Source organism: Rhinolophus sinicus, chromosome X (assembly GCF_036562045.2).
Source record: "Rhinolophus sinicus isolate RSC01 chromosome X, ASM3656204v1, whole genome shotgun sequence".
Classification (NCBI taxonomy): domain Eukaryota; kingdom Metazoa; phylum Chordata; class Mammalia; order Chiroptera; family Rhinolophidae; genus Rhinolophus; species Rhinolophus sinicus.
In genome coordinates, this window is record NC_133768.1 from 114,920,405 (window position 1) to 114,948,331 (window position 27,927).

A 27,927-nucleotide genomic window follows, 5' to 3' on the forward strand; every position below is an offset into this window, starting at 1 on the left:
GAGTCCTGAGGCGCAGGCGCAGTCGGGGCCCCAGTCCCGCTCCCTCCTCCTCCTCTCGGTGCCTCTTTCTCCGCCCCGCTTCCCCCCAAACACACTCGCACACGGACTCTCAAGGTGTTCTCCGCACAGCGGAAGATGGCGACAGACTGAGGGGGCATGGCCAGCGGGATCCATGGGGCCGTGCCGCTCGGCGGCCGCCACAGCGGTGCGAACGAGAGGCGGAAGCGAGAGGCGCACTAAGTAAAGCCCGGCGTCCGCGTCCGGCGCCTGTGGCGCCGCCGGGAGCCAGGTGGCCCGCCCGAGCCGGAACTCCGGGAGCAGCGGGCTAGGAGCCGGAGCGCAGCCGGCCCGGGACCGGCCCCGGAGAACGGCCAAAGCACGAGCGAAGCCCGAAGGGCCAGGCAGCGGGCCGGCCGGCGGGCCTAGGAAGGCACGGGCGAGGCAGGGAGCGGCGCGGAGCGGGCAGCGGGCGGGAGCGGAGCGGCGCGGGGCGAGCGGAGCGGAGCGGGGCGCGGCGGCCGGGCCCGCACGGCGGCGCTGAGGGGCGCAGAGCTGCGCCGAGCCGAGACGGCCGGGACAGAGTGCGAGGCGGGCAGCCGCCGGCGCCGAGTGGAGTGTCGCGGAGCCGAGGGCAGCTGAGGGGCCCGACACTATGAGGAGCGCGGCGCCGCCGCCGCAACCGCCACCGCCTCTGTGCCTCGCACCGCCCCCCGCCGGGACGCCGGGCAGCGCCTAGCGGGCCGGGCGGCCGCTCCCGGGCTGCGAGCGAGGGAGCGCGGGAGGAGCGCGGGGACGGCACCGGAGCGCCCCGCGACTCCGGCCTGAGCGGGGCCCGGGGCGGGCCGGCCTGCCCGCCTCACCATGCAGCCCCCGAGGTAGTGCCTGGACGGCGCCGAGGAGCGCGGAGCGGCGCGCAGCCCGCCCGCCTGCCCAAGACGGCCGTCCGGCCTCGCGCCTGCCTGCTCCCTCCAGCCCGGACCCCCCTGAAATATGTTCAGGGGCGCTTGGATGTGGCCCGGGAAAGACGCCGCCGCGCTGACTATCTGCTGCTGCTGCTGCTGCTGGGCTCCCAGGCCGAGCGACAAACCTTGCGCCGACTCCGAGCGGGCGCAGCGATGGCGACTGTCCCTGGCGTCCCTGCTCTTCTTCACCGTGCTGCTCGCTGACCATCTGTGGCTGTGCGCGGGGGCCCGGCCCCGGGCCAGGGAGCTGAGCAGCGCCATGCGGCCGCCCTGGGGGACCGGCCGTGAGCGGCAGCCAGTGCCTCCTCGCGGGGCGCTGCCACTGCCGCCGCCGCCCGGTGAGCCCAGCGCTTCCCCGGGCACCTGCGGCCCCCGATACAGCAACCTGACCAAAGCCGCCCCCGCCGCCTGTCCCGGGCCGGACTGCGGCGGCGTCCGAGAACCCAAGGGGCTGGACGCAGCTTGCACCAAATTGCAATCTTTGCAGAGACTTTTTGAACCGACCACCCCAGCCCCACCTCTGCGGCCCCCTGACTCCCCTTCCCGTGCTCCGGCCGAGTTCCCCTCCGCCAAAAAAAACTTGCTCAAAGGCCACTTTCGGAACTTCACTCTCTCCTTTTGCGACACCTACACGGTCTGGGACTTGCTTCTGGGCATGGACCGTCCCGACAGCCTGGATTGCAGTTTGGACACCCTGCTGGGGGACCTGCTGGCTGTGGTGGCCAGCCCGGGCTCTGGGGCCTGGGAGGTGTGTAGCAACTGTATCGAGGCGTACCAGCGGCTCGACCGACATGCTCAGGAAAAATATGACGAGTTCGACCTCGTGCTGCATAAATACGTACAGGCGGAAGAGTACTCAATCCGGTCCTGCACGAAAGGCTGTAAGGTAGGGACTGGGGTCCGCGGCCATGACGACTGCTTGGGCAGCGGGAGCTGTGGCGGTGGGACCGGGAGATAAAAGGAGGTCTCCCTCTTGCCCACCCCACCTCCTCCCATCACCCCCACCGTTCTCAGTGTGGCACCACGAGTACTACCGTGGGACCCTCCCCAGACGAGGGCCTCGGAATCAGGTCAGGTCATCACCTGGCCAACTTCTATTAATTCCAGGTTTGGGCACAGTCCGACTGGGGCCTCCTGGCGCCCCGCCCCGCCCCGCCTGGGGAGGGAGGGGTCATGGGGCCCTGGACTAGCAAAAAGGGTGGAAAGAGGGATCCGGCTCCCCCAGCCTCCATCTTCAGTCAGCCGTGCCCTCCTCCTTTTCCTGGGCTGGAATTGAAAGTCCTGGGACCGCCTGGTGCAGTGGGGAGGCCAAAGGCTAAGGAAGAATATTTGGCAACCTAACCCTCACCCTTTGGCCCCTGTAAATGGGCGAGAAGAGGGGCTCGCCACATTGGTGACCTTACATGACCTGTGGTGACCGGTCAGAACCTAGGCAGGTGGAGCCCAGGGCTGCCTGTCTTCTCCCAAGGAGAAGCTCCTTGCCAGCTCCTCTTCCCTGACAAAAGAAGGAGAAGGGAACAGAGCACAGCGACTTGTGGGAGGGCTGCTGAAGGTTGGTGCATTACCAAACTCCCAGTGCCTTCCCAGCGCCCTGGGGTGGCAGTGGAAGGACAGCTGGCTTTCTGGATGCTGGGGACAGGCATCCGGAGGCGAGGCGAGGCAAGGCCGCTGCAGAGCCGGCCTGCCATGGGGCAGAGCTGAGTTGAGAAACTTCTTGACCCTCTGCAGGGTCATTCTGGACAATAGGTGTATGGGGGCTGTAAACATTTGGGACGTGGGGCTACCCTGTTTGGTCAGCCTGGCCAGGTGGCCTGCCTTTGGGAGGAAAGAGAACAGCAAGGTCAAAGGGTCAAGTGACAAGGAGACAGGGTGGGGTGGAGACTTCACCCATCCTCTAGTTGGGGGCTGAGAGCTGGAGAGGGAGACAGTTGCCTCCTAGCCTAGCTCATCTCCCATCAAGGCTCTGGGGAGGGGCAGAAAGTGCTCCTTTCCATCCAGCGTGACCCCTGTGGACTTATGCCGGGTTGCATGCTCTTGGTGGGCTCCTTAGGGATTTGGTCAGGGGACTGGAGAGGAAAGGGGTAGCTCCTTGCTTCTGACTTCACTTTCTCCTTCTCCTTTTTCCTGTTCTCCTAACCTAGCAGTCTCCCTCCCGCCTCCCTCAGCCTCAGCTGACTCACTGCCTCACTCACACTACCAAATGAGATATTCCACTTCTTAAAGGTGTACAGACAGAGAGACACACACACTGCTGTACACCACCACCACTACCCTGGGCAAAGTCACACAGAGATACAGAGAGGTTGTCACACCCACAAATAGTGCCATAGGAGCACACACCGTATCACACACACTCATTTCCCCACAATGTCAGAGACACACAGGCAGAGGTACTGTGACATGAAGGACACATTTTGTTATATAGACACACACAGTGGGAGCAGCGGGACATGGTCCACCAGCAGAAGGAATAAAGAATGTCTGTCTTTTGTGGCCCCCCCTCCGACCCCCTGGCCCCAACTATTTCTTTTTCCTCAGTCACCGGGATGAATGAGAGACCATGCCACAAGTTTCCTGTGGGGTTTTCCCCATGTTATAGCTGGCTTCAAACTCTATCTGATCCCGCACTAAATCAGAATCGCTCATGTTGATTATTTTTACCAAGAAGTTTGGTGTAGGAGAAAGACCACTGGTCTCCTGGATTCAGGGGTCTTATCACCTCTACAACTTGTTAGCAGTATGACCTTGGGCATGTCACTTCCTTTCTGTAAGCTTTCATTTCCTCATTTGTAAAACAGGGATAACAATCCTTGCTCTGCCCACATCCTGAGTCTTTTGTGAGATTCAAGTGGGAAGGGGTTAGCTTTAGTATTTTGAAATAATAATATGACACATAACATTGATGTAATGCCTAGGGTTTTCAACCTCTCTCACATATGTAATGAGATCACAACTGCTGGCAATCCCAGCACCATTATTCCCATTTTACAGATGAGCAAACTGAGATGCAGGAAGATCAAGCAGTTTGCCCTAAGGTCACTCAGCCAATAAGCAGGAGGGCCCGGCCTCCAAAGCGCATGTTCTGGTGCTAAGTTCATGCTTTTCCCAGGGCCTCCATCAAGTTCCTGATGGCCAGGGCCCTCCCTCCTGTCCTTTGTCTCCTCTCTCTCACTCTCTCGCTCTCCCTCGCTCTCCCTCTCAAGTGAACTCCACCTGCTCTCTTGCTGCCTGCTGTGCCAGGAGAAGGGCCGTGCCAGCTCTACGGCTTTCTTCCTATCTCTCCTACCCCTCTCCAATGCACTCTCTCTCAGCTGAGGCCTACACCTAAAGGGCTCTTGATTCCCGCTGTATTGTGGGCCCTAAGGGAAAAGCCAGCTCTGCTCTCCTCCTTGCTGCAGCCCCTCTCTCTCTACCCTGTCACCCCACCTGTATCCCAGGCCTTCTTTGCCCACCCCTGAGCCTGCCCCCAGGCTCCAAGCCTGCCTGTTCAGCTCCTACCCCAAACAGGATCCCTTGGAGATGATACCCTTCCACAAAGTTTCTCCTGGGTGGTGAGCCCACAGCCCAGGCCAGGACAAGGGGGCTTCCTCGACTTCTAGAACCCAAGCTTCAGGGCCAGGTGACCCCCATTTCCGCAGCCCTGTCCTGAGTGTCTCAGACAGATCTTTCCTGGGCAGCCCCAGAAACCCTCTTCTCTCCCTTTGCAGTGTCTGTCCCTGTTTTGGGCCACACAGGGCCCCACGAATCTTACCTGTCCTTACTGCTGCTGCCTGTGACACCTCCCAATTTAGTACCAGCTGCAACATTTCTTTAATGTGCGACTGACTTCCTCTCTCTCGCACAGCAGGGTGATGAGAACTTAGGCAGGCCCATGCCCATCCCCACCCTGGCCTCTCCCAACCCCAGCGGCCATGCCACCCCACCCTTATATCCCTGTGCATACCCCCCAAAGCCCTTACCACCCCCTCCGTTGGCCCTCCTGGCCCTGCCTTGGGTTACTGGACAACCACCTCACTCCCCACAGCTCTCCATCCTCACCACCCTGCCTGGTTCTGATTGCCTCTTCCCCACCTCTGTCCCTTCCCTCCTCCAAATTCAAGGCATTCTGATTGAGGGGCGTGGCGGAGGTGAGAACAAAACCGTGGCCTCTTCTCTCACAGCTCTGACCCAAGCAAGAGGGGGTAGAAGCCCAAGAGAAGGCCAGTTCTCAGCTCTCTGACTGGCCATAGGGCCACATCAGTGAAGGTCAGTGCCGAGTAAGGATGTGGTATTTGTGCTTTATTCCGAACTGGCTCAACCACACCTAGAAGACTGTGTGTTTGGTTCTGGGTGTCACACTGAGCAGGTTGGGAGGAAGCTGGAACCCAGGTTCTCTTCGACAGAGTTCAAGGGGCTGTTTGATGTGGAGAAGAGGAGACTCAGAAGGCTGTAGTACAAAGGAAGAGGCCTGTCCTGCTGGGCCCCAGGAGGACTTTGAAAGTCCTGGGTTCAAGCCCAGCTCTTTTATGTATTATCTGTGTGACCTTGAGCTAGAGACTTCACCTCTCTGAGTCTCACTTTTCTCATCTATAAAATGGAAGGAACAACCTGTGAGGTTGTTAGTAATGAGTCTGCACAGTACCTACGCCTGGCACAGCACAGTTACTCAGTTCACAGCTGTTTTCTTCCAAAGAGGGAACAGACTGCCTTAGGAGGAGGTGAGCTCCTGTTTCCAGGAAATGTGGGGCCTGATTCAGGCAGACCCCTGGAGGAAATACTGTGGAGATTACCCTAATTCCAGAGTAAGGGGGGAGTTGAACTAGGTGACCTCTGAGGTCTGTTTCAGCCCAGAGTTTAGCATGAGCACAGCCTGCTCTCTGAACAGGAACGCTAGATGGGAAAGGCTGGGGAAAGAGGCCTAACACCCACACATGGGGGAGGGGGGCTGCCAGAGCCTCGCCTCGCCTCCTGCCCATACCCACTGGGGCCCTGGTCTTCCTCCACTCTGGCTGGCAGCTGTTTCTGCCTCACTGCCTTCCTCTCTCCTCCCACCTGCCGCAGCTTTCCTGCCAAGCAGGACTCCTGGGCTAGTGCTGGTGCTGAGAGCAGGGAGCTCAGGGAACTGGGCAAAGAGCAGGGGCCCCAAGTTGGCCATTGGTCCCTGTTGTCACCCAAGCTTGCAGGCAGGGAGCAGTGCCCCACAATCAGCCTCCCTGACCTAGGATTCTTGCGGGCAGAGAAGGTGCCATGGTCGCTGTTTGGGGGTAGAGGAAAAGGGCAGTAGTCAAGAAGCCACCTCCTGGAAACCAGGGCAAAGCCTCCCCTGGGGACGGGCCTCGACATCCATGGGAGCTCACTGCCAAGGAATGTAAGCACTAGCTTTCCTGGAAGAGGCACGGATGGCGAAGAGAAAATGTTTATAGCTCAGACAAGGATATAGTGGGTTCAATGTGGGACTGGGACAGTGGCCAGGTGCTGCCTACACCTCTCAAAACCCCTTGACTCCCAGCCTGAGCCCCCCTACTGTCACCCTCTATATGCCCCTCATTTTTCACCCACACTCAGCACCCTCCGTCCATATACCTATGACCCCACAACCTTCCCAGTCTTCTGATGTTAGATCACCCTAGACCCTTCCCAAACCACAGCCACACCTCACTCTCTAGTCCTTACCCCACACCTACAGTCCTCTACACCCCACTCCTCCCAACAGTTACCTCTGCCCCGTCCCACACTCTCATTCGCTCCTCGCCTTCCCCCATGCCCTGCCCTGCCCCTCTCTATTCCCATCCTTCCCTTCTCCCACCCCTCTCTGTTCCTCTCATCTCCCATCTCTATCTCATACGCCTCCCAACCTTTACCCCAGGTCCTTCACCCCAGCCCTCCTGGCAGTGAACCTCTTGCCCTCGACTCCTCCATGCCCCCTGACCTCTCACACCCCTCACAGCCCATTCACAGTTCACCCCCCTTATCCCCATCCCTCCTCCTGCCCCCCCTTTCATCCTCTGGTCCACTCTTCTCCTGTCCTCTTTCCCCCTCCCCCTCCCTCTTTGCTCTTTTACTCTTCACAACATTCTCTCTTTCCCGCTCCGGTGGACATGTGCGTGTGCATGCACACACTTAGACACGTAGACTCACACTCACACAGACGCACAGTCTTCATGTCTACTTCCCATCCTTCCCACAGGCTGGTGCCTGACTACTATAGTCACCATAGCAACAGGAACCTCCAAGAAGGATACAGTGGTGTCTCCTGAAGGTGGGTGGGGGGCCTTAAGTGGAGGAAGGGAACTCAGCAGCCTCCCACCCAGTCTCATGGTCTGGCTGGAAGAGTCTGCTGAACACAGCAGAGGGAAGGGTGAGGAAGAGGAAGATAGTGGGTGGGGCGGAGATTAAAGGAGGGTCACAGATCTCCGGACACATCACAAGTGTGAGCTTCTAAACCATATAGGTACATGTCAGTCTCCTCCCCAGGCATTGGTACCTAGGGGAACGGGCACACTCAGCCTTCTGTGTTGTGTGTGGGTGCGTATGTAGGAGGATGCATCAGGCTCAAAGGTGGGAGTTTGCCCTAGAAAAACTTCTCCTTTAGGGCAGTTCCTTCGTGTCCCGTCCTCTGAGGCTCTTTACCTGCTGTGTGTCCATGCAGACTGGACATCATACCCACCCCACCTCAGCCCAGGTCGCAGTCACATGCAGATGTCAGCTGCATGTGTTTGCTACAAAGCCAGGGGCAGCTTCTGAGGGGTCTAGACAAATATGGGCGTCCAGAAGTGCCATTTTCTGATGCTGACCTGGGAGTTCTCTGGGGAACAGGTATGTCATGTTCCTGTGGATATGCAGAGCAGAGTGTGTGCAAATGACCAGAGATGCTGGACTAGACTTCTCTCCCTGGGCATAAGAGCGGGTTCAGAAAAGGCTACATTTTTGACACCTTGAGCCAGGCAGGTGCTTAGAAGGGAGAGCAAGGGTACCAGATGTGCTACAGCTGGCCCTGGGAAGGGAAGGACTTACTATGGAGTCACAGGGGCTGCCAGAGCCAAAACTCCGGCTCGAAAGGATTCTGGAGAAAGGAGCTGGAAGCTGAGCCACAAGTCCCTGGACAAGAAAGCTAGTCAGGCTGGCACCAAAGAAGAAAGGGTCAGAAAGGGAAACAGGAGAAGAAAATGGCAAGCTTTTTGAGTGCCTGGTAGATGCCAGGGTCTTTGTATGTGTCCATGAACTCATTTTATTCTGACAGTCATCCTAGCAGACAAGTACTATCATTATCCCCATTTCACAAGTGAGAAAACTGAGGCTCAGTGAGGAAGAGTGACCTACCCAGACCACACAGCTAAAAGGCAGGAGGACTGGGCTAGAAACCCAGGTCTGGCTGTCCTTTCCCCAGTGCTCACGTGTAAAAGGAACGTGTTAATAATCTCCTCCAGCCATCTGAGGTGATGCACAGCTGGCTGCTGAGAGACTGGGCTGAGAAGCTGCACTGACCACAGAGGAAGTCCAGCTTGTAGGGCCCTCCTGGAGGGTCTTGGATCCAAAGTGGGGACCCACCCACATCTTCTTTGTTCAGTACCCTAGTCTCATGTTCTTGAGGCCCAGTGCCAATCACCAGTATCTTCTTGGGACAGTGATGGAGGATGGGCATGAGGAAGGGGGGTATTTGCTCCCTCCTTTTTCTGCAGGCTCTACAAATGAGACGGAGGAGTTGGGCTCCTCTTGCCTGGAGAAAAAGTATCTGTTGTGTTCTCAGCCTCAATCTGCTGGAAGGACCACCTGGGGCAGGAGAAGAGAAGGTCCCTCGTCACCCCCAGAGCCTGCTTAGTGCAGAAGTTCCCATGGCGGGGTTTTGGTGAGCCCTGGCCTGGGACGGCTAGGCTTCTCTTGGGATTAGAAGGAAGGGCCAACGCCCCAAGTTCTGCCAGGAGAGGGTTGTGTGCCAGTGGTGGATGTCACCATTATTTCCTGTCTTTTCATTGTTTCATTTTCAGTAGATAGCATATCTACCTGGCTGATCTGTGAAAGGTGACCATATCTGCTTAATATTGAACTCAATTAAAACTTCCAAACAAGTTAATCCTTCGAAATTATTATAGACTCAGAATATTTTTAAAAATACCCATTCTTTTTTTTTTCTTTTTTTCTTTTTTATTTTTATTTTTTTATTAAATTTATTGGGGTGACAATTGTTAGTAAAATTACATAGATTTCAGGTGTACAATTCTGTATTACATCATCTATAAATCCCATTGTGTGTTCACCACCCAGAGTCAGTTCTCTTTCCATCACCATATATTCGATCCCCCTTACCCTCATCTCCCACCCCCCACCCCCCGCCCCCGTTACCCTCTGGCAACCACTAAACTATTGTCTGTGTCTATGAGTTTCTGTTTCTCTCCAATTACAAAAAAAAAAAGTCTTTGAGAAATTTTGGAAAATAGAAGTATAACAGAAAAAAACGTCCCAGAGACACTCTTAATGTTATAGTGTATTTCCTCCTGATATGTCTTTCTGTGTCTTAATATATCATATATATGTGTATAATAATTTTTTATTGTGGTAAAATATGCATAGCATTAAATATACCACTTTACATCACCATATATTTGATCCCCCTTACCTTCATCTCCCACCCCCCACCTTTAAATGTACAATTCAGTGGCATTACATACATTTGCAGTGTTATGCAACCATCACCACTATCCATTTCTAAAATGTTTTTATTCTCCTAAACAGAAACTCTACACCCATTACACAATAACATCCCTCCTGCCTTTCCTCCAGCTCCTGGTGATAACCTCTGTTCTACTTTCCGACTCTATGACTTTGCCCTTTGCCTACTCTAGGTACCTCACATAAATGGAATCATATATTGTCCTTCTGTGTCTGACTTGTTTCATTTAACGTAATGTTTTCAAGGTGCATCCGTGTTGTAGCCTGTGTCAGTACTTCATTCCTCTTTATGGTTGAATAATATTACATTGCCTGGATGTACCACGTTTTGTTTATTCATTGCTACGGACACTTGGGTTGTTTCTACTTTGGGGCAATTATGAATAAAGCTGCCATGAATATTCATGGACAAGTTTTTCTGTGGACATATGTTTTCATTTCCTTCCACCTTTTGTCTATTGTCAATGATGTTGTTACGAACATTGGTATACAAGTATTTGTATCCCTCCTTTCAATTTTGTCGGGTATGTACCTAGATGTGGACTTGCTGGGTCCAAATGTGCAACTTTTTGAGGAACCATCAGTCTGTTTTCCAAAGCAGTTGCACCATTTCACATTCCCACCAGCAATGCACAACAGTTCCAATGTCTCCACATCCTCGCCAACACTTATTATTTTCCATTTTGTTATGATAGCCATCTTAATAAATGTGACTATATATTTTTACATAGTTAAAATCATATAGATTTTTTTACCCTGCTCTTTTTAACATATTGCTAAAGTTATACTGAGTATCTTTCCATGTAATTAAATATTCATAAACATCATTCTTGATGACCACAATATTCCATCACATAAATATAGTGCGATTTACTTAACTAGTCCTCTGTTGTTAGATATTTACTCCCAACTTTTACGATTATAAATAATGCTGTGGTGAATGTCTTTGTTCATAAATCTTTGTCAGATCTGTGATTCCTTTTTTTAATAAGTACTATCTTAATTATTTTTTCTTATTTCTCTACTTTGCTGAGTTTCTTAAATCACAAAATAATACATGCTCGTTGTATCACAAAATAATACATGCTCATTGTACCAATTCTAACAATACAGAGACTTACAAGGAAAATATTAATAATCCTTCCATTCCCACATCTCCCAGTTCCACTCGCTGAGGTCACTGATGTTACAGTTTGTGTGTATCCTCCCGCCCCTTTCTCAGAGCTTACAGAAACATTTGCACACAAAATGCCTTTTTCTTTATTTTGTTTTGCATACAAATGGGAGCATAAACATTAATTGTGCAAGATGAACATTTGGGACTAATTTTACAGAGTCAGAGTATTAACCTTTTAAAGGCTTTTTGACATGCAAATTTCTTTCTTACTAAATTTCTTTCCAAAAAGGATTAATCTAGTTTATACCCTCGCCAAAAATGTGGGACTAATTTCCCTCTCTTTTCCAGTATTGGGTATCGTATTTTTGAAGCTTTACTAATTGGGAGTTGGAAGTGGTATTTATAACATTGGCTTTTAATTTGCATTCCTTAGGTCAAACATTTGTTTTTCTTGTTTATAGGCCATTCGTATTGCCTGTTTTGTGAATTGTCTGTTCATGTCTTATGTTTTTCTTATTGATCTCTGTGTACTGTTTTATATGTATTAATGGTTTTAACCTTTTCTGATCACATTTGTGGCAGTTTCTTTTTCCATTTATTATTTGAATCTTAGAGCTAAAAGGAGGGAATGGGGAAGAAAGGAACTATGCCAGCCACATTTTATATACTTTATCTCATTTAATTCTTACCTTTGCCTTGCGAAGTGCATGTGTGTTTATCCCCACTTGACCTAGGAGAAGACAAGTTCAGCGAGGTTAAGTAACTAGCTCAAGGTCATCCATCTAGTAAGAGTTGGAGCTGGGATTTGAATCCAGGTCAAATCGAGGGATTTGATTGCCAGAAGGCAATGCTACTACCCAATCTGTGTCAGTGTAATTATACTATAGGTAAAGCTTTCTGCTAGTTGCTTTACAGATACCATTTGCAGATAGGTTAGGATAGGTGCTTTTATTATCTCCATTTTGCAAATGAGGAAAATGTAGATCAGGGAATTTAAGTAACTTGCTTGAGGTTTCATAACTGTTAAAAGCAGACCCTAGATTTGCCTGCAGGACTGATTGTGTTTAAAGATGTTTGACCCTGTCTTCACCCCTTATATGCTGCCTCCCCAGGGACCATCTCTGTGGATCCAAATTGAGGCCCAAAGAAGGCAAGTACTTTGCTCATAGTCACACAGCGAATTAGTAGCTGAGTCCCTGCTTCCTTATAGGTGACTTGTCCAAGACCACCAGCTAGTTAGTGGCAGAGCCAGAATCTGAACCCAGCTCTGGCTAACACTCCATCTGACTGGAGCAAAGGCTTTGCAATGAACATTTATGGAGCAAGCTGGGAAGAAAGAACAATTAGGTAGAGTGTGCAGCTGCCCCAAGACCTTTCGGAAGGAACAGATTCTGGCATTGGAGTCTTCTAGGGCAAGGCAGTTCCAGAAACCCGTAAATGATAGGACCTGGGACAGGACTCATGTCCAAGGGCAATAAAACCTTCCGACAGGGAGACCGCTGCCCTCCCTTCACTAGCTGCCAAAGAGTACAGCAGTAATAGTGAACCTGGGGCTCTGAGTAGGGAGTTGGTGAGTTTGAAAGAAACAAAGCAGCAGTTGCTTGTTTTCAACTTCTATCTCCCAGAGTGCACACATGCACGTGCGTGCATTGGAAGGGAGTGCTTTGATAGGGGAATGGCCATTTGTAGCCCCCTAGTGCCCAAATGTTCTTCCCCCCATACTCTGCTACCAAGAAAACCTTACTCATACAGGGAATGGGCTGAATACACTGATTTTAGAAAATCATCCTCCCATCCAGTCTTAGAAATGTCTGCAACTTGACCTGAAATTGCATCAAAAAGATTTGAGTAACAAGCTAATGACGCTGATGGTGATAGTGAAGGGGAGAACCATCCAAGGAGAAATATGGTACACACGGCTCGGGCACTAAGTCCGGGTAAACCTGGCTTCAAATTCCAGGTTAACGCCTGTCTTCTCCGTAAAGTAGTTGTTGAGACCTTGAATGTATTCTTTCATCCCCTGGAACCTCACTTTATTAACATTCGAAACTAAGGAATAGTATTATTGTGAGGCTTAAATCACATACAACATGCTTGTGAGATCAAAAGTCCTCAACAAATGGTAGCTACCATTCTTCTTACTGGCTGTGTCACCTTGGGCAAGTTATTTAAACTCTCTTGTCCTTCCTGTGCTCCCCTGTAAATACAGAGGGTGCCAAAAAATGTGTACACATTTTAAGAAAGGAAAAACTGTATTAAAATCATAATACTGGATATATACCGATAAATACAAGTCATGTGTATACATTTTTTTGGCACCCCCAGTATATCTCAACCTCGGGGTGGTTGTGAGGATTGAATGAGTTAATAAATGTCAGTTGCTTAGGACAGAGCCTAGCATCTAGTAAGCACTTCATAAATGGTAGCCATTATTATTCTCACCTTCATTAGATCTGTTTAATCCAAATGACTGCGTAATACCCAGTTCAGATTAACAGCTTTGGGATATACTGCTTAGGAGAAGGGAAAGGTAATTTGGGAGCAGGAGGTGAAGTTATGTGATGTGGAGGTGGGAGGTTAGGGACCACAAGGCACCTGGAGAGAGTCTAGTGAGTGAGGGCGCAAAGACATGCTTAGGTGGGCCGAGGCCTTGATTTACCTCATCCCCAGACACCAAGCACAGCGGACCGGTCCTTTGCTCAGGTCTGTTCTCCGCAGCCTCTCCTCTGTCTAGCAAGGCACTGTATTTGCGGAAGGAGGTAAGGCAGGGGTACGAAGCTGGTTTCATGAGGATCCCTGCAGAAGACCAGACATTGCTTCAAGGGCCTGGGCCCAGGACTAGCAATGCGTGGCAGACAGACATGCCTGGGAGGGGGCCGGGAGATTTGATGCCACGCACATCTATCTGTGTGCAGCTCAGAGGAAGCTGTAGTTGTCACTGTCATTCTGGTGGTGGCCTGCACAGCCATTGGGCACAGAAGGCCCTGAAGCTCGCCTCCTCTCATTAGTTCTTCTCTTTGGCTCTGGGACCACTCATTCATTCTCTTGGCCTGTTAAGCTTACTTGGCCCAAACCCATGGCCCAGACAGTAGTGATGGAGTAGTGATCCGGGACTGGGCAGTGAGAGGCCTGAGGCTTTGCACTTTGGGGCTGAGTCTGGCAAGCTTGCTCAGGTCAGCTTGGGGATTTTGTTTGGGGTTTTTTTTGTTTGTTTGTTTGTTTGTTTTTTGAGGTTCATGGCTGTAAGTTCAGTTTATATTTTTTTATTTTATTGTATTTTATTAAAATAATATATTTTCATAATTCTAAGACATTTATAAGCTGCATATATATGTGTGTGTGTGTGTGTATATATATATATATATATATATATATATACACACACACACTCACTCTTCACACTTGAAACTCTCTTAGCTTTTTCTTCTGATATTTATCTCCATATTTCTGGTGGTATGCCAATACTGCCATTTCTTGACTTTTCTGTTTTAAATAACTGTGTATGTATGTGTGGGTGTGTATACACACACACACGTAGATATATACATATACATATATACACATGTATATATCATATATGGATCCTTGTTAGCATATATATGCTAATATATATCATATATACTGTTTCCCCGAAAATAAGACGTAACCGGACCATCAGCTCTAATGCATCTTTTGGAGCAAAAATTAATAGAAGACCCGGTATTATATTATATTATATTATATTATATTATATTATATTAAAGACCCGGTCTTATATTATAGTAAAATAAGACCAGGTCTTCTATTAATTTTTGCTCCAAAAGACGCATTAGAGCCGATTGTCCAGCTTGTCTTATTTTTGGGCAAACATGGTATATATGACATATATATATATATATATATATATATATATATATATATATATATATATATATAAATATATGGTACATATAATATATATGGTATATATATTATATGTATATATAATATATATATATCCTTGTAGTTTCACCTGTCTTTTAAATAATAAATATAGATCTCAATGTTTATAATTAACAGAGCCCTCTGCTCCACCCCAAACCTCACTCTTCAGAGTTAAGTACTTGCAAATCTGTTAGCTGTTTCTTCTGATATTTACCTCTAAATGTCTAAATGGCATGCCAATACTGCTTCTTAAATTCTTTTTCTGTTTTAAGTATGTATTTTGTTAGAGGAGGATTTGGTCCTGTCATTACTAGAAGCACCATATGAGCACAAATACTTCCCCTCTCCTCGTACGTCCAGTACGGGCACATCACAGGTTCTGGTTCTAACAGCATTCCATGTTTACATTATTAGGATGATAAACATTGTTCACAGCTGAGTCGTGTAGAATACTGTGATTACATCTGCTTCCTCGGTCAACTTGTTTTCCTGGAGTTAATACTTGCCTCTTTGTTTCTGTTTTCTTTGTTTCCTATGACTGCCAGTGCATCCCCAAGTTCTCTATCAGTACTGTATATTCATGCAAACATTAAACAACCCATTACTTGCACCTTTTTCTGGAGCTATCCACCTTGCTCTGATGTGGGCTAGTAGCTGGAGGCTTGGATTTCAAGTACATGGCAGGCCCCTCTTCTTTATACCCAGTTCCATGTAAAACCCAGAAGGCAATACACAGATAAGTAAGGTACCATCGCCGTCCTCAGGGAGCCTAGGGTCTCAAGGATGTTTAATTTATACAGATATCTCACCAGGAGGCTCAGGCTCTTTGCAGGGACTGTGATCTAAGCTGTCTTTGATCCCACACTCTAGGCAGGCCTTCCCCTCTCCGTCTGCACTGAATACCAGAAGAAAACCATACAGTCCCCCAGACATTACAGTCCCCCAGACATCTTAGGCTGCATTAACAGAAATAGAGCTTCCAGAACAGGAGGGCTGATATTTCTACTTGACTTTGTTAATAAACTCTATCTGGGGACTGTGCTCAGTTGCAAGGGAAAAATAGGAACTCATCTGAATAGGAACAACCAATATAGAAGAGAGAAGTGGAAACCACATCCCATGAAACAGTTGAAAAAGCTGGGCATGTCTGGCTTCTTGGAAGAGTCTTCACATAACTACCTCCATTTTTCTTCCCTCACGTTCCATTTTAAATTGGCTACAGTCTGGTTTTGTCCCCCCCGCTTCACCGATACTGCTGTCACCATGGTGAGACTGCCAACATGTTTCTGTTCCTGTCTAAGGACGTATCTGCTGACCACTCCTGTTCTTTCAACTCTCTCCTTCCCTAATTTACGGAATGCCACTGTCTTCTGTTTCTCCTCCAATCTCTTAAACTACTCCTCCATCTTCATCAGATTCCCTCCCTCCGTCTACCTCTTTTTTCCCCCTCTTTTTCCGCCTCCTGCCCCACTCCAGTTCAAGCCATTATTTCTCTATCTAGTTGTGTAGGACACAGCTAGATTATGAGCCTTGCACTGCCCCCGGCTGAGGCAGTCGGCCGGTCGGCCGCTCAGAGCGGCTCTCAGCAGCGCTCACCGACTGCCGGCCATTCATACTGGCTGCCGGCCACTCACACCAGCCACTGGCCAGTCATGGTAGCCCATGGCAGCACACAGCCACTCACACTGGCTGCCCCTGGCAGCACATGGCAGCTCACGGCAGCCCAGCTCCAGGGAGAGCTATTGTTCACAATCTTAGCTGTAGAGGGTGCAGCTCACTGGCCCATGTGGGAATCGAACCAGGGGCCTCAGTGTTAGGAGCACAGGGCTCCAAACACCTGAGCCACCAGGCCAGCCCCTCCATCTGCCTCTTAAATGTGTTTTCCAGGGGTGCAGTGTTGATCCTTTTTCTGTCTGTACTCACACTCCCTAGGCAATATCATTCACTTCCTTGGCTTCCAGTATTGCTTTATCAGTCAGGGTGAGCTAGGTTATGCTGTGGTAACAAACAAGTCCCAAGTATCGGAGGCTTAATCCAGCCAACAGTTATTTCTTGCTCAGAATACCAAGAGACCCCGGCTAGTAGAGGGTTCATTTCAACAGTGCTTCCACAGTCAGCAGCAGAGGGAAGAGAATGTGGCATATCAAACACTAGCTCTTAAAGCTGCTTCCCAAGAGTGATCCGTGTCACTTCAACTTACATTTCATTGGCCATGCCAAACATCAAAGAGTGTGGGAAAGTATAGTCCTACTATGTTCCTAATGATTAACCCCTTAACTCTCGATGACTCCCAAACCTTGATGTCTACTCCAGACCCTCCGTCTGAGCTCAGACCATGATATCCAACTGCCTCCTTGACATTTCTACCTAGTGACCCACATATACTTCAAAATCAACATGACCAAAAACTGAATTCGTTTTCTTCACTGCCAAATCTACTCCTCCGGTTTCCCTTCTTTAATGAATGAAACTACTGTTCATCCTGCCACCCAAGCCAGAAACCTCGTTGTCATCTTGGACCCCTCCTTCTCCCTCATTCCCCACATCCACAAGTTATCCTGTTCATTCTACCTCCTTGGCATCTCTTCTCACATCCACTCTTCCTTCTCTCTATTTCTTCTGCTGCTACTGCCCATCGTCTCTCACTCAGATTGTTGCAATAGTCTCCTAATTGGTGTCCCCATCTTCAGTCTTCATGCTTACACTCTGTCATACACACTTTCAGACATACTCATAAGTCTGGAAAGTTAGTCACAAAAGTGATAAACTGTCATTTAAAAAGCAATGATTTAAAACTTGGTAAAGGCTGTCCATTTCCTCAGCATCCAGAACATAGTATATGCGTGGCCTTATCACTGTGACTTACAATGAGTGATTCACATGGTTGTCTGTCCTGCTTCTTGAACATGGCAATGTTGTCTTACCTCTATGATCTGTAGCTCCCTAGCACAGTGCCAGGCACTCAGAAAATGTTCAGAAAGTGGTCATTGCATGGACAAATGAATGGGAAGACCTGATTCAGGAAAGTTTACAAACACCTGCAGGGCTGGCATGAGGGACAGGAAGCCGACTCTTCTGCATGGCCCCAGAGGAGCTAGTAGGAGCCGTGAGTAAAGCCACAGAGAACCATTATCTCAGCTCAAAAGAAGGAAAATCTTCTTTAACTGCTACAGTTGTCTGAAGATATGAACTGCCCTAGGACAGAGTGAGTGCCCTGTGACAAGAGGTTTACAGTGAGTAGCTGGATAGTGTTTGGCAGTAATGTTGGAGTGGAAATTCCAACCACAGATAGGAAGGTGGAGTGATGCCTCTCATAGTCCCTTCCATTCTGGAGTGGACGTGAGCCTGCCTCCTCTGTTTACCTGATTGATATGGATCATCTTAGCTCCTTAAGAGGTGCCCCTGCACTAGGGACACTACTTCTCCACTCCCCAGGCTGAGCCTGGCCAATCCAGGATCACCCAGCCACTGGCCTTTGAGCAGATGGCCTGAGAGGCTTGCAGGCATGAGGGCCCACTGGAACTGCACTGGCTCTGGGTTCTCACCCACCTCTCCTGCCATCTCCCCTGCCTTCCCTCCAAGCCAGGCCAGGCCAGACCACTTTGACTCATGACTGCTCATTCTGAGAAGCATGAAAGCTGTTGCTTAGTTTTACAGGCACTTAAGTGAAGCTCTATCATCCACCTGGATTTGCCCTGTAATGCCTCTAATCCCAATCTGACTGTGCCAGCCCCAATGAGGTACAGCTGCGAGCAGCGCCATGCCCATGATCTCCTCCCCCTGGGGTAGAGGGACTGACTTTGACCTTACCCTGTTTTCATCCAACTCTTTGAAAGCCCAGAATCAGGAAGAGGGGCATATGGCTCTTTTCAGACCCTCCCCAAGGAGGTTCCTCACACAATTCTAGCTGTGCTGATGGATGCAGTGCAAAGAGGCATCAGATTAGTCATCAGAGTACCTCCCTTCCAGCCCTGGCTTTGTAGTTGATTTCTTGCATGCCTCTGATTTGGCTGCGCCAATCCCCTTTGCTGGGCCTCAGTTTCTCCTTGGTAAAATCTGGGGGTGGGGTGCTTACTGGTGTGCTGTGGACAGTGGGTTTCATTCCCAAGCCCAGCCCAGATTGCCGCTGTGCCTGCACAGGCTCTGCAGCTGCAGCTCCTGGCCAAAGGTCCCAGGGGTCTATCAACAAAACAAGCCACCGAAGAGAAGGTCTGTAGGGACAACTTGGATGGAGAAACAGCCCCTATGGAGGGAAGCCACTTGCAATCCGAAAGGGAACTTGCCAACTTCCTGGTTGTCAAGAACTGAAGCTCTCCTCTCCAGAGGGTTTTCCAGCCCCAAACGCAGGAGTCCAGGATGGCCTCCTCTTTCTAAACCCTCTGGCCCAAGTCTTGGCTTTGGGCTGTGTGTGTACGCACACACTTGGATGCATTCACACAGCACCATGGGGGCCAGAAGTCAGGCGCTTCTTTCTAGAGGAGCATGGGGATGAGAATGCCCTGGCCAGGGCTTCCAGCCAGGGAGCAGGAAGGTAAGACTCTCCAGGTCTTCCCATTCCTCCCTAAACTGGCAGCTTCAGAGCCCAGGAGAGGTGGGAGTCCCCCTTATCTTGCCCACTCCCATGTCAAGAGTGGCTTAGCAGCCCAACTGGAAGGAGGGGTGGGACAGCCTTTCCAGCATCCTTTTGGGGTTAATTGGTGTTCCCTCTAGTTACTCCCTGCTTCTGTCCCCTCCCAGTTCCCATATCAACTTGGCTGTAGCATATAGAACTTGATTGCCTCAGGTGGGATAGGGGTTCTGTAGGGAAAGAAGAGCACCCATCCTCTACTGCTTGAGGGTCCAGGGTGGTTAAGGTCACAAGACAGGACATGAAGAAGTCTTTTCCGACAGGGCCGGAGTTTGAAGAGCCTGAAAGCCCAGAACAGGCCTGGTTCTCAGCTCTCCTCCTTTACCCACGCCCTTGTGTCCTGCCCCCTGAGTCTGGACTTCAATGGCACTGGCAGGATTGTCCAGTAGGAAGAACCCGGGAGTTGGGGTCGAAAAACCAACTTTCAAAGTTTCTCCTTTTGCCACTATTTTATGACTATAGACAAGTCCTTCCCCCTTTTCTAGGCTCAGTTTCCTCAACTATAACATGAAGTGGGGCTAAGCTGATAATTTTCTGCATATTAAAGTTACTTGAGGTGTTTTGAAAATCTACAGATGTGCGGGCCCCACCCACAAGCATTCTGACTTAGTTGGTCTGGAGTGTGATGTGGGCCAAACAGGAGAATCTTTAAAAGACTCTGTGAGTGATTCTAATATGCAGCCAGAGTTGACAAACTAGAGCAAATGATCTCCAACCCTCTGGCCCTGAGTCTTGGCTCACTGGGTCTCCCAACTGACTGTTGCCTGGAAATTTCCTTCTCCCTGAATGCCCCGGCCGCAGCCAGCCCCACAGCGTGCCTAACCATGGCTCTTCCCCATGTTTGTGGAAGAGTGCCCAGGCCCCCTCTGGCTCAGTCCTAACCCTGATGAGACACAGCAAGCTACTTAGGCCCATCTAGCAGGGAGGGCTGCAGAGACCAAGGCCAGATTGCTGCCCAGATGGTAGCACAGACAGTCAGACTTTTCACCTGAGAAGAACCACAGGCCACCTCTGAAGCAGGTGAGCCAGCAATGGCCTCAGCTGGCTGTCTGTGGGGCCAAGGAATTGGATTACCTCTCAACCCACCGCTCTTGTTCTGCCATTCTCCTCATTAGCTCCTTGCCTGTTGCTTTCTTGCCCTGGTATCCTCCTCAGGCAGTGTGCTCACCCACTTGTTGCCACAGTGACTCTGGCTGGGGGTTGTGGGGCTTCAGGGAGGGTCGTCTTATTAAGAAGGAAGGGCACACTCCCACTGTCAAGACACCTCTCTCTCCCCAGTCTCCCTCCCTAGACTCCCTCCCTAGACTCCCTCCCTCTCATCCAGAGCAGGTGAGTGGGAGGAGGGCTGGCACTCCAAGAGGGCCTCCTCACCTAGAAGTAGAAATGTTGAACAGGAAGAGCTCAGGGAGAATCCCATAGGGGCCTCTGAACCCCACCGGTGGAAGAGGAGGTGACATCACACAATCTGCAGCTCTTTCTTACCCTTCATCTTCTTTCACCCTCCCTACACCTCTTTACTTCCCTTACACCCTCCATCTATTATTACTCTGCTATTTCTCCCCAACCTTGTTTTTCCTACCCCCTTTATTGCCACCATTTCTTTTCTTTTTTTTTTTTTTTATAGAGCTTCATTTATTTATTTTATTTATTTCTTCACTATTGCCACCATTTCTTATCCTCCAACTGGCTACTCTTACTTGCCCTCTCTCTTACCCAGCTCCTCCCTTGTGCCCCCTTACCCCACTGCCACTCTCCATTACCCCTCGGCCTCCTCTCTGACCCCTCCAGCTCTCTCTTACCTGGCCTCTTACTTTCAATTCTTCCTTTCCACCCTCCTCTCACTCCCTTATCATTCCTTTGTGCCTACCTTTTATACCAATAATATAAATAAAATGTAACACAAGTATGCAAGAGACATGTATACAAAGATATACACTGAAGCATTATTTATAATAGTGAAAACTTGGAAATAATAAATGTCCATCCACAGAAGATTGGTACCCTTTCCACTCCATTCATATAAAATCATTCTCTGTTCTTTTAGCACAGCATGCATTCACTCACCTCCATAGCTTCACTGAAGCTGTTGCCTCAGCCTAGAATGCCCTTTTGTGCCATCTCTACCCAGCCATCTAAAATCCTGCCATGAGTCCTCGCTCACCTATTATCCCCTTGCCAAAATGTTTCCCAACTTTTCTATTTGCTTGCTTCCAGTGGCCAGGTTTAACCTCTTCTGTAGTATAGATCTTATGCCAGAGATTAAATTTAGATGTGTCTACCCATAAAACTGCAATTTCTCTGAGAGCAGGGACATGTCTTTATTTACTTGTCCTGTTCATTCAATCAAGAGAGATTTTTTTTATGTATATTGTGCTGAATACACAATGGTGAATAAGTCAAACCCATGTCTGTTGTCATGAATCCCACCTTTTAGTGAGGTTGACAGAGAAAAACAAAAGAAGGACGCAGCCAAAGTCATACCTGTGGTGAAGAAACAGTTAAGAGACAGAGAATGATGAGGGAGCATCCTCTATCCAGAGTGGTCAGGGAGACCCTCTCTAAGAAGGTGACATTTGAACTGAGGCCTGAAAGATGAGAAGGACCTAGTCATGCCAAAAGAGGGGGAAGAGCATTCCAGGCCAAGAGAACAGTGTGTGCCAAGGCCCTGAGGTGGGGAAAGTAGGGTGTGTGCAAGGAAAAGCAAGAAAACCTCTGTATGTGGAGCATGGTGGGCTTGCAGGCAGAGTTAGAAAGTGAGGTTGGAGAGACAGAGGCTTGAAGTCTATGTTCAAAAGTTGGGGTTCTATTCTAAATGCTTTGAAGAGTTTGAAGCAAGGGTGTAACATGATTCGATGGCATTTTGAGATCACTCTTACTGCTGTGTGAATAGTGGATTGGAAAGACCAAGAGTGGAGGCGGGAAGGCCAGATAGGAGACTGTCATCCAGGTGACAAATGGCAATAGACTGCACAAAGCAGTGAAGTGGAATGAGAATTGGCATGCCTCGCGGATGAAATGTATGTGGGGACGCAGGGAAAGAGAGGAACGAAGGCTTAACACCTAGGTTTCTGGCTCAAACACCCGGGTGGATGATCATGACACTTACCTGAAATGGCCAAGACTTGGGGGTGAGTGCAGCTTTGGAGTAAAAAAAAATTGAGAATTTCATTTAATGATTTAGAGCATATTAAATTTCAGATGCCAGTGAGATATCAAAATCCCAAGGAATGCTTTGGTCCTCAGGGGGTTGATTTGCACCACTACCCAGGACCACGCATCACCACCCTCCCTTTGGTGATGGCTTTGGAAAAGGCCACTGTGGCATTAAATTGCCAAAGTCCATGTTCATAGTAGAGTTATTTGTGTTGCAGTTTGAATGTTCAAAGCCATTTTAAGAGTTAGAAGCTCAGACCATATTGCTCAGAATGTGGTTGAAAGGCCTTCGGCAACAGAATGACCAGGACCCTTGTTCAAAACACGGATCCCTGAGCCCACCTCAGGCCTCTTGAAGCTGAGGTGGAGGGCCATGTGCATATTTAACAAGTGGCCTAGAGGATTCTGAGGCACGCTGAAGTCTGAGAACCATTGCTCTGAGGAGCAAGTATGAGAACATGCCCCTGAAGATATGAGGACTGAATGTGGGCAGGGCTTTAACTAACCCCATGCATGAGTTCCCTGTGCATCCTGTTAAAATGCAGCTGCTGACTTGGCTCTGGGGTGGAGCCTGGACTTCTGCACTTCACATGAGCTTCTAGGTGGTGGTGATGCTGCTGATCCAGGCCCACACTTTGAGTAGCAAGGAGCTAAATTAGTGGTTCCGAGTGTGAGATGATTTTGCCCCCTCCTCCCCAGGGACATTTGGCAATGACTGGAGACATTTATTGGTTGTGACAATTGGGGGTGTGTGAGGACAAATGCAACTGGCAACCACTGGATAGAGGTCAGGAATGCTGCTGAGTATCCTACAATGCACAGGACAGTCCCCACTGCAGAGAATTACCTGGTCTAAAATGTCAGTAGTGTTGCTGTTGACAAACTCGGGGCTTGATGATCACCAAAGACTACAGAGCAGGGAACCTTTCTTAACTAGGAACCCGGTACCTGATAGGAGTGGGCTAGATGAGGGACAGGAAATATACCCATGAAGTGAAACTGCAAAGCAAAGTTGCCACATGAAACGTGGTGTCTGCTGCACACCAGGGCTGAAGCCAACAGGACAGAGCATGGATTAGGTAGCGCTTAAAAGCACATTCCTGTTTTTATTAAAAATAACCCGTCACGTTTGTATTACACTTTAAAGTTCACAAAACATTTTCATATGTGTCCTATTATTTGATCCACACAACACCCTAATGAGATACAGCAAGGATTATTCTCTTTCTCAAATTTAGAAACTTAACACCATCAGCCAAAGAAATGTTTGCTGAATTGACTAGAACTGAAATGTACCCCATTGTAGGTGACCTCAGACAAGCCAACTGTAAAATGGTAGGATTGGATGGGATGATTGGTCAGGACGCCTCCGACTCAAACATAGAAATAACTTTGTGATTTTACCAATGAACAAATTCTAAGTCTTGGATGATTGCAGACTGGGGGACTCGGGAGTCTTGGCTATGAGATGGGAGCTCTTGGGGTTATGATGGAGTGGTCTTGACCTAAATCCTTCTTTTCCACCCCCGGGATCCTGGGGTTGGGTTGGTGACCACACCACCCAAAGAGTACAAGGACACCCCTCCTCACCCCTTTCCTCTGAGGTGGGAAGGGGCTGACGCCTGGCTAATGCTCTTTCCTCTCCCCACAGGCTGTCTACAAGGCCTGGCTGTGCTCAGAATACTTCAGCGTGACCCAGCAGGAATGCCAGCGCTGGGTGCCCTGCAAGCAATACTGCCTGGAGGTGCAGACCCGGTGCCCTTTTATACTCCCCGACAATGAGGAAATGGTGTACGGAGGGCTCCCTGGTTTTATATGTACAGGTAAAGGCAGGGCACTGGGGAGAAGGGAGGAGGCTGGAGCCCAGGGCAGGCACCAGGTCTGGGGTGTGGTAGCAGGGAGGACAGCAGGGAAGTCAGGTTAGAAGAAGGTTAGTGGCTGGAGGAGCGGGCAGTGAGGTCCCCAGGTTGGAATAGAGCCAAGTGGAATGAGGGCAGACAGCAGAGAGGCCATCTCTATCCAGAACATGCCTGGCCAGAGAGTCATCCCACAGAAACCATCTGGGGTCCCTGGGAGAGGTGTGGCCAGAAGGGGAAGGTGATAAGGGGCAGGAGGAAAGGAGTCTTGGGCAGGGCCACCACAGCAGTCCCAGCTTTGAAATTGTCCTCTCTCGGAAAGGCATAGCCTTCAGCCCCCTTAGCCCCCCACCACAGCTTCCTTATCCATCGGCAGGGTTGCTGGACACTTCGCCAAAGCAGCCGGAAACCAAGTGCTGTGACGTGCAGTGGGTCTCCTGTGACTCGGAGAAGAAGAAGTTCAAGGAGTCTAAGGCCCCCAAAACCCACTACCAGCAATTCCACCACTCCTATTTCCATCACTACCACCAACAGTACCGCCACTACCACCCCCTCCATGACCCTCCGGGTCGCATCAGCCACAAGCCCTCCCTGCTGCCGGTGTCCGGGGGCTCCCGCCTCAGCCCCAGCAGGATCCGGCTCTACGTCCTTGTGCTCATGCTCCTCCATACCATGGTGTCCTTCTCCAGCAGCCAGGGTGGTGGGGGACTGGGGCTGGAGGCACTGCCTGCCCTAGATGAGGGCGTGACTCGGGAAGAGTGACAGCGGTGAGGGAGGACCGACCTCCACCACACACTGACGTCAGCTCTAACTCCTCCAGGGGGAGGGGGAGGGGGCTCCTCCCGTGGGCGATAAAGGACCAGGTGAGGGGCGGGGGGGAAATGGGGGACCACACATAGTCCCCAACCTACCCCTACCCCAAAAGCAGCTCCAACAGAAGTGCCCGAGGGCCCCAGGAAGCTGCAAAACTCATCCAGGAGAAAAAGGCAGGAGCAGCAGGCGCCCCCTCCCAGGCCCCCATCTGTGGTGGGGCTTAGCAAACAAAAGGGGGTGAGCTGGGGCTGGAAATGCCCACCCGTGCTGAGAGCCCTGACCCCAGGGAAGGCGGCTGCTCACCTAGCCTTGGTCCTGCAGGGAATGTTGGGGGGCCCAGAGGGGAGAGGCTCTTTCCCCCCTCCACATTCCTTCTGTTGCCAAGATCCTTAATTCCCTCCTGCCCATACCCCTACAGGCAACGGCAGATGGTGCAGTGGCCCTCCTCCAGCGCCCCTGGCCCCACATGGACGTGGGGCTGCCACAGGGAAGAGCCAGGTTGAGAGACGAGGGGAACACAGTCGCAGCTAGGTCAGAAGCCCAGTTAAACTGTGGCCCACCACTGTACACAATGAGGGGTAGTGGTGGGGTGCAGAGTGAGTGGCGAGAGTGAAGCTAGGGAAGAGGAAAAGGTCAGGGATTTGGGAAGGGGGCTTACACAGATGGCTAAATGGGCTGTGGCCACCTGACTTTGGGGATGTGGATGACCAGTGTTGAGCCAAGCTCAAGGGCAGCTCCCCAAATCACTAAGGGTTGTATAAGGAGCCCTCTGGGGAAAGAGCGCAGTAACTGCGTCGTTGGGCTTCAAAACAGAAGGCTGAGGGCACATGGTCAGACTGCCGCTGTCTGAAGGGCCATATCTTACAGAAGGTGCACATACTCCCAAGGGCCAGTCTTGCCCTGGAGATCTTGGCCTTGAGGCCAAAGACATTTCCATTTCTGATCTCCATGGAGAGAAGGGACTTAAGCCCAAGTGGGTCAGGCCTGGCCTGGGTCCCCATACTCCCCCATCTTGTCCTAACCCAGGCCTCCATGAAGGAGAGTCTGGTGGCATTGCCCCTGGGCTTTCCAGAGATGAGCCTCCCCCATCCCCACCATATCCCTGTCCCCAGCCTACCAAAGAGTGTCGATCCCTTCCCATCCCTGACCCCATGGGTTGCTATCTCAATTGTGGAACAACCAGACTCCTCCTCACCTTGTAGTGGGTCCCCTGATCTAGCCACCTGTGCCCCTTGCTGGAGAACATCCAGGAACTGGCAAGAGGACCCGCTGAATAAGGAGAATGTACTGTAGTCCCTTGGTTGAAAGACTTGAACTGTTTAGTCAGGCTAGAGGGTTGAGCCAGAGCAGAGTCATCGAGAGCCCTTTGGGGAACAGCCTTGTGCTGACCTCCTGGGAGCGGAAGGCCACATTGCTTGGACATCTCAAAGCCAATAGGAGCAGACAAGAAAGGGAGCCAGAACTATGTCCCTGGGACAGGCCAAGGAGCCTTTGATGCCAGAAGGGCCTGCGTCCTAGAGTGTGTGGCCAGTGACTTAAGGGGAGGGGAGCCACATTAGGTGAAACCAAGAAGGGGATGGGACAGGACAGCTGAAATTGGTTGACTGGGAGATAAATGGGAGACTTCCCTTGTAGAGAGGGAATCATTCAAGGGCCTCAGCTGGGTCCTAATTGGACTTAGTGAGACTGGGGAGTCCTTCCCTGCCAGTTTTCTCATTTCTCACAGCAGATCCCCTCCCCCACCCATGTGCCCTACCCACATACTCCCCTACTCCCCATTTGGCCCTCAGCACTTCGGGCCTAGTCACATACCCCGTGCCTAGAGTGCTCTTTTCAGCTGGGGAGGGAAAGAGGTGCTGGCTCCTTTCCAGAGATTCTTATGTGGACGTGAGAGAACCTAGGTACTGCCTTCTAACTCCTGCATCCTCAGGAGGGGAAAAGGGACTGGGAAGTAAAGGGGGACCTTGGGGCCCCAGGCAATGGACCCTTGGAGACTCCCATCCTCTCTTCCCCCTCACCAAGTGCCCAGGAGACCCCTGGCTCAGACCAGCCCAGGGCCTTGCCCGGTGGCAGGGGAAAGGGGCACCTCACTCCACCTTGAAGTCATTTGACTGTCCCTATCCACTCCACCACCCAGATCTCCTACCACCCCTCAATCTGCCCTGCCTTCCTCCACAGGCAGCAGAGCTGGGCAGCTTTCTTATGCCATTTTCTACACTGTGCTTCATGAGTAGAACTTTGTTGCACTAGTTCCTATGACTGAGTCTCCAAGCTGGATTCCTACTAGTCCCCTGTCCCTTCCTCCCTCACCCGGCTATGATTCAGTTTGCCCCTTCCCCCTGCCTCTGTGTTTCGGTGAGAGTCTCTGTGTGTGTACTGCTTTCTGTTTTGTTGCATTGTGGGGCAGAGGTCCTCTCTGCTCTTGTTCAAATCCCATAAAGAAATAAATGGTAAGACTTGATGATGACCCTCCCTTCGTGGTTTTGTTCTGTGATGTCAAACGCTGCCCGAGGAAAAAGTCTATGGCATGGGGAGGAGGTAGGACCAGAGGAGGCTTGCTCCTTGTTGGCTCAAGTCTCAGAAAAAAAAGGGGAAACTGAGTAGGCCATTCTAGACAAGGAGTCATGAACTTGGTCTTCTGCACAGATCAGGCAGATAAATGTGTGAGTGGGTGAGTGAGTGAGTGAGTGGGTGGGTGAGTGAGTGAGTGAGTGAGTGAGCCGGGCAGGGTAGAAGTACACAGCACAGTGTTGTGAGAGGTGAGAGCACAGGGCACAGGCAGTGTATGGAGGACAGCTCCCGCTTAGGGTGGCCTTGTGGAAATGTGGGCCCAATGTTGTCAGTTGTTCT

General features: G+C 50.5%; 1 protein-coding gene across 1 annotated transcript; it reads left to right on the forward strand.

Annotated features, from left to right (window-relative positions):
- NALF2 (NALCN channel auxiliary factor 2) lies at positions 1 to 27,538 on the forward strand. The gene is made up of 3 exons (XM_019748004.2): positions 1 to 1,848; positions 24,060 to 24,231; positions 24,641 to 27,538. Exons 1-3 carry the CDS (start codon positions 991 to 993, stop codon positions 25,024 to 25,026), a joined length of 1,416 nt encoding a protein of 471 aa, XP_019603563.1. The 5' UTR covers positions 1 to 990; the 3' UTR covers positions 25,027 to 27,538.
- Positions 27,539 to 27,927: the final 389 nt, after the last annotated feature.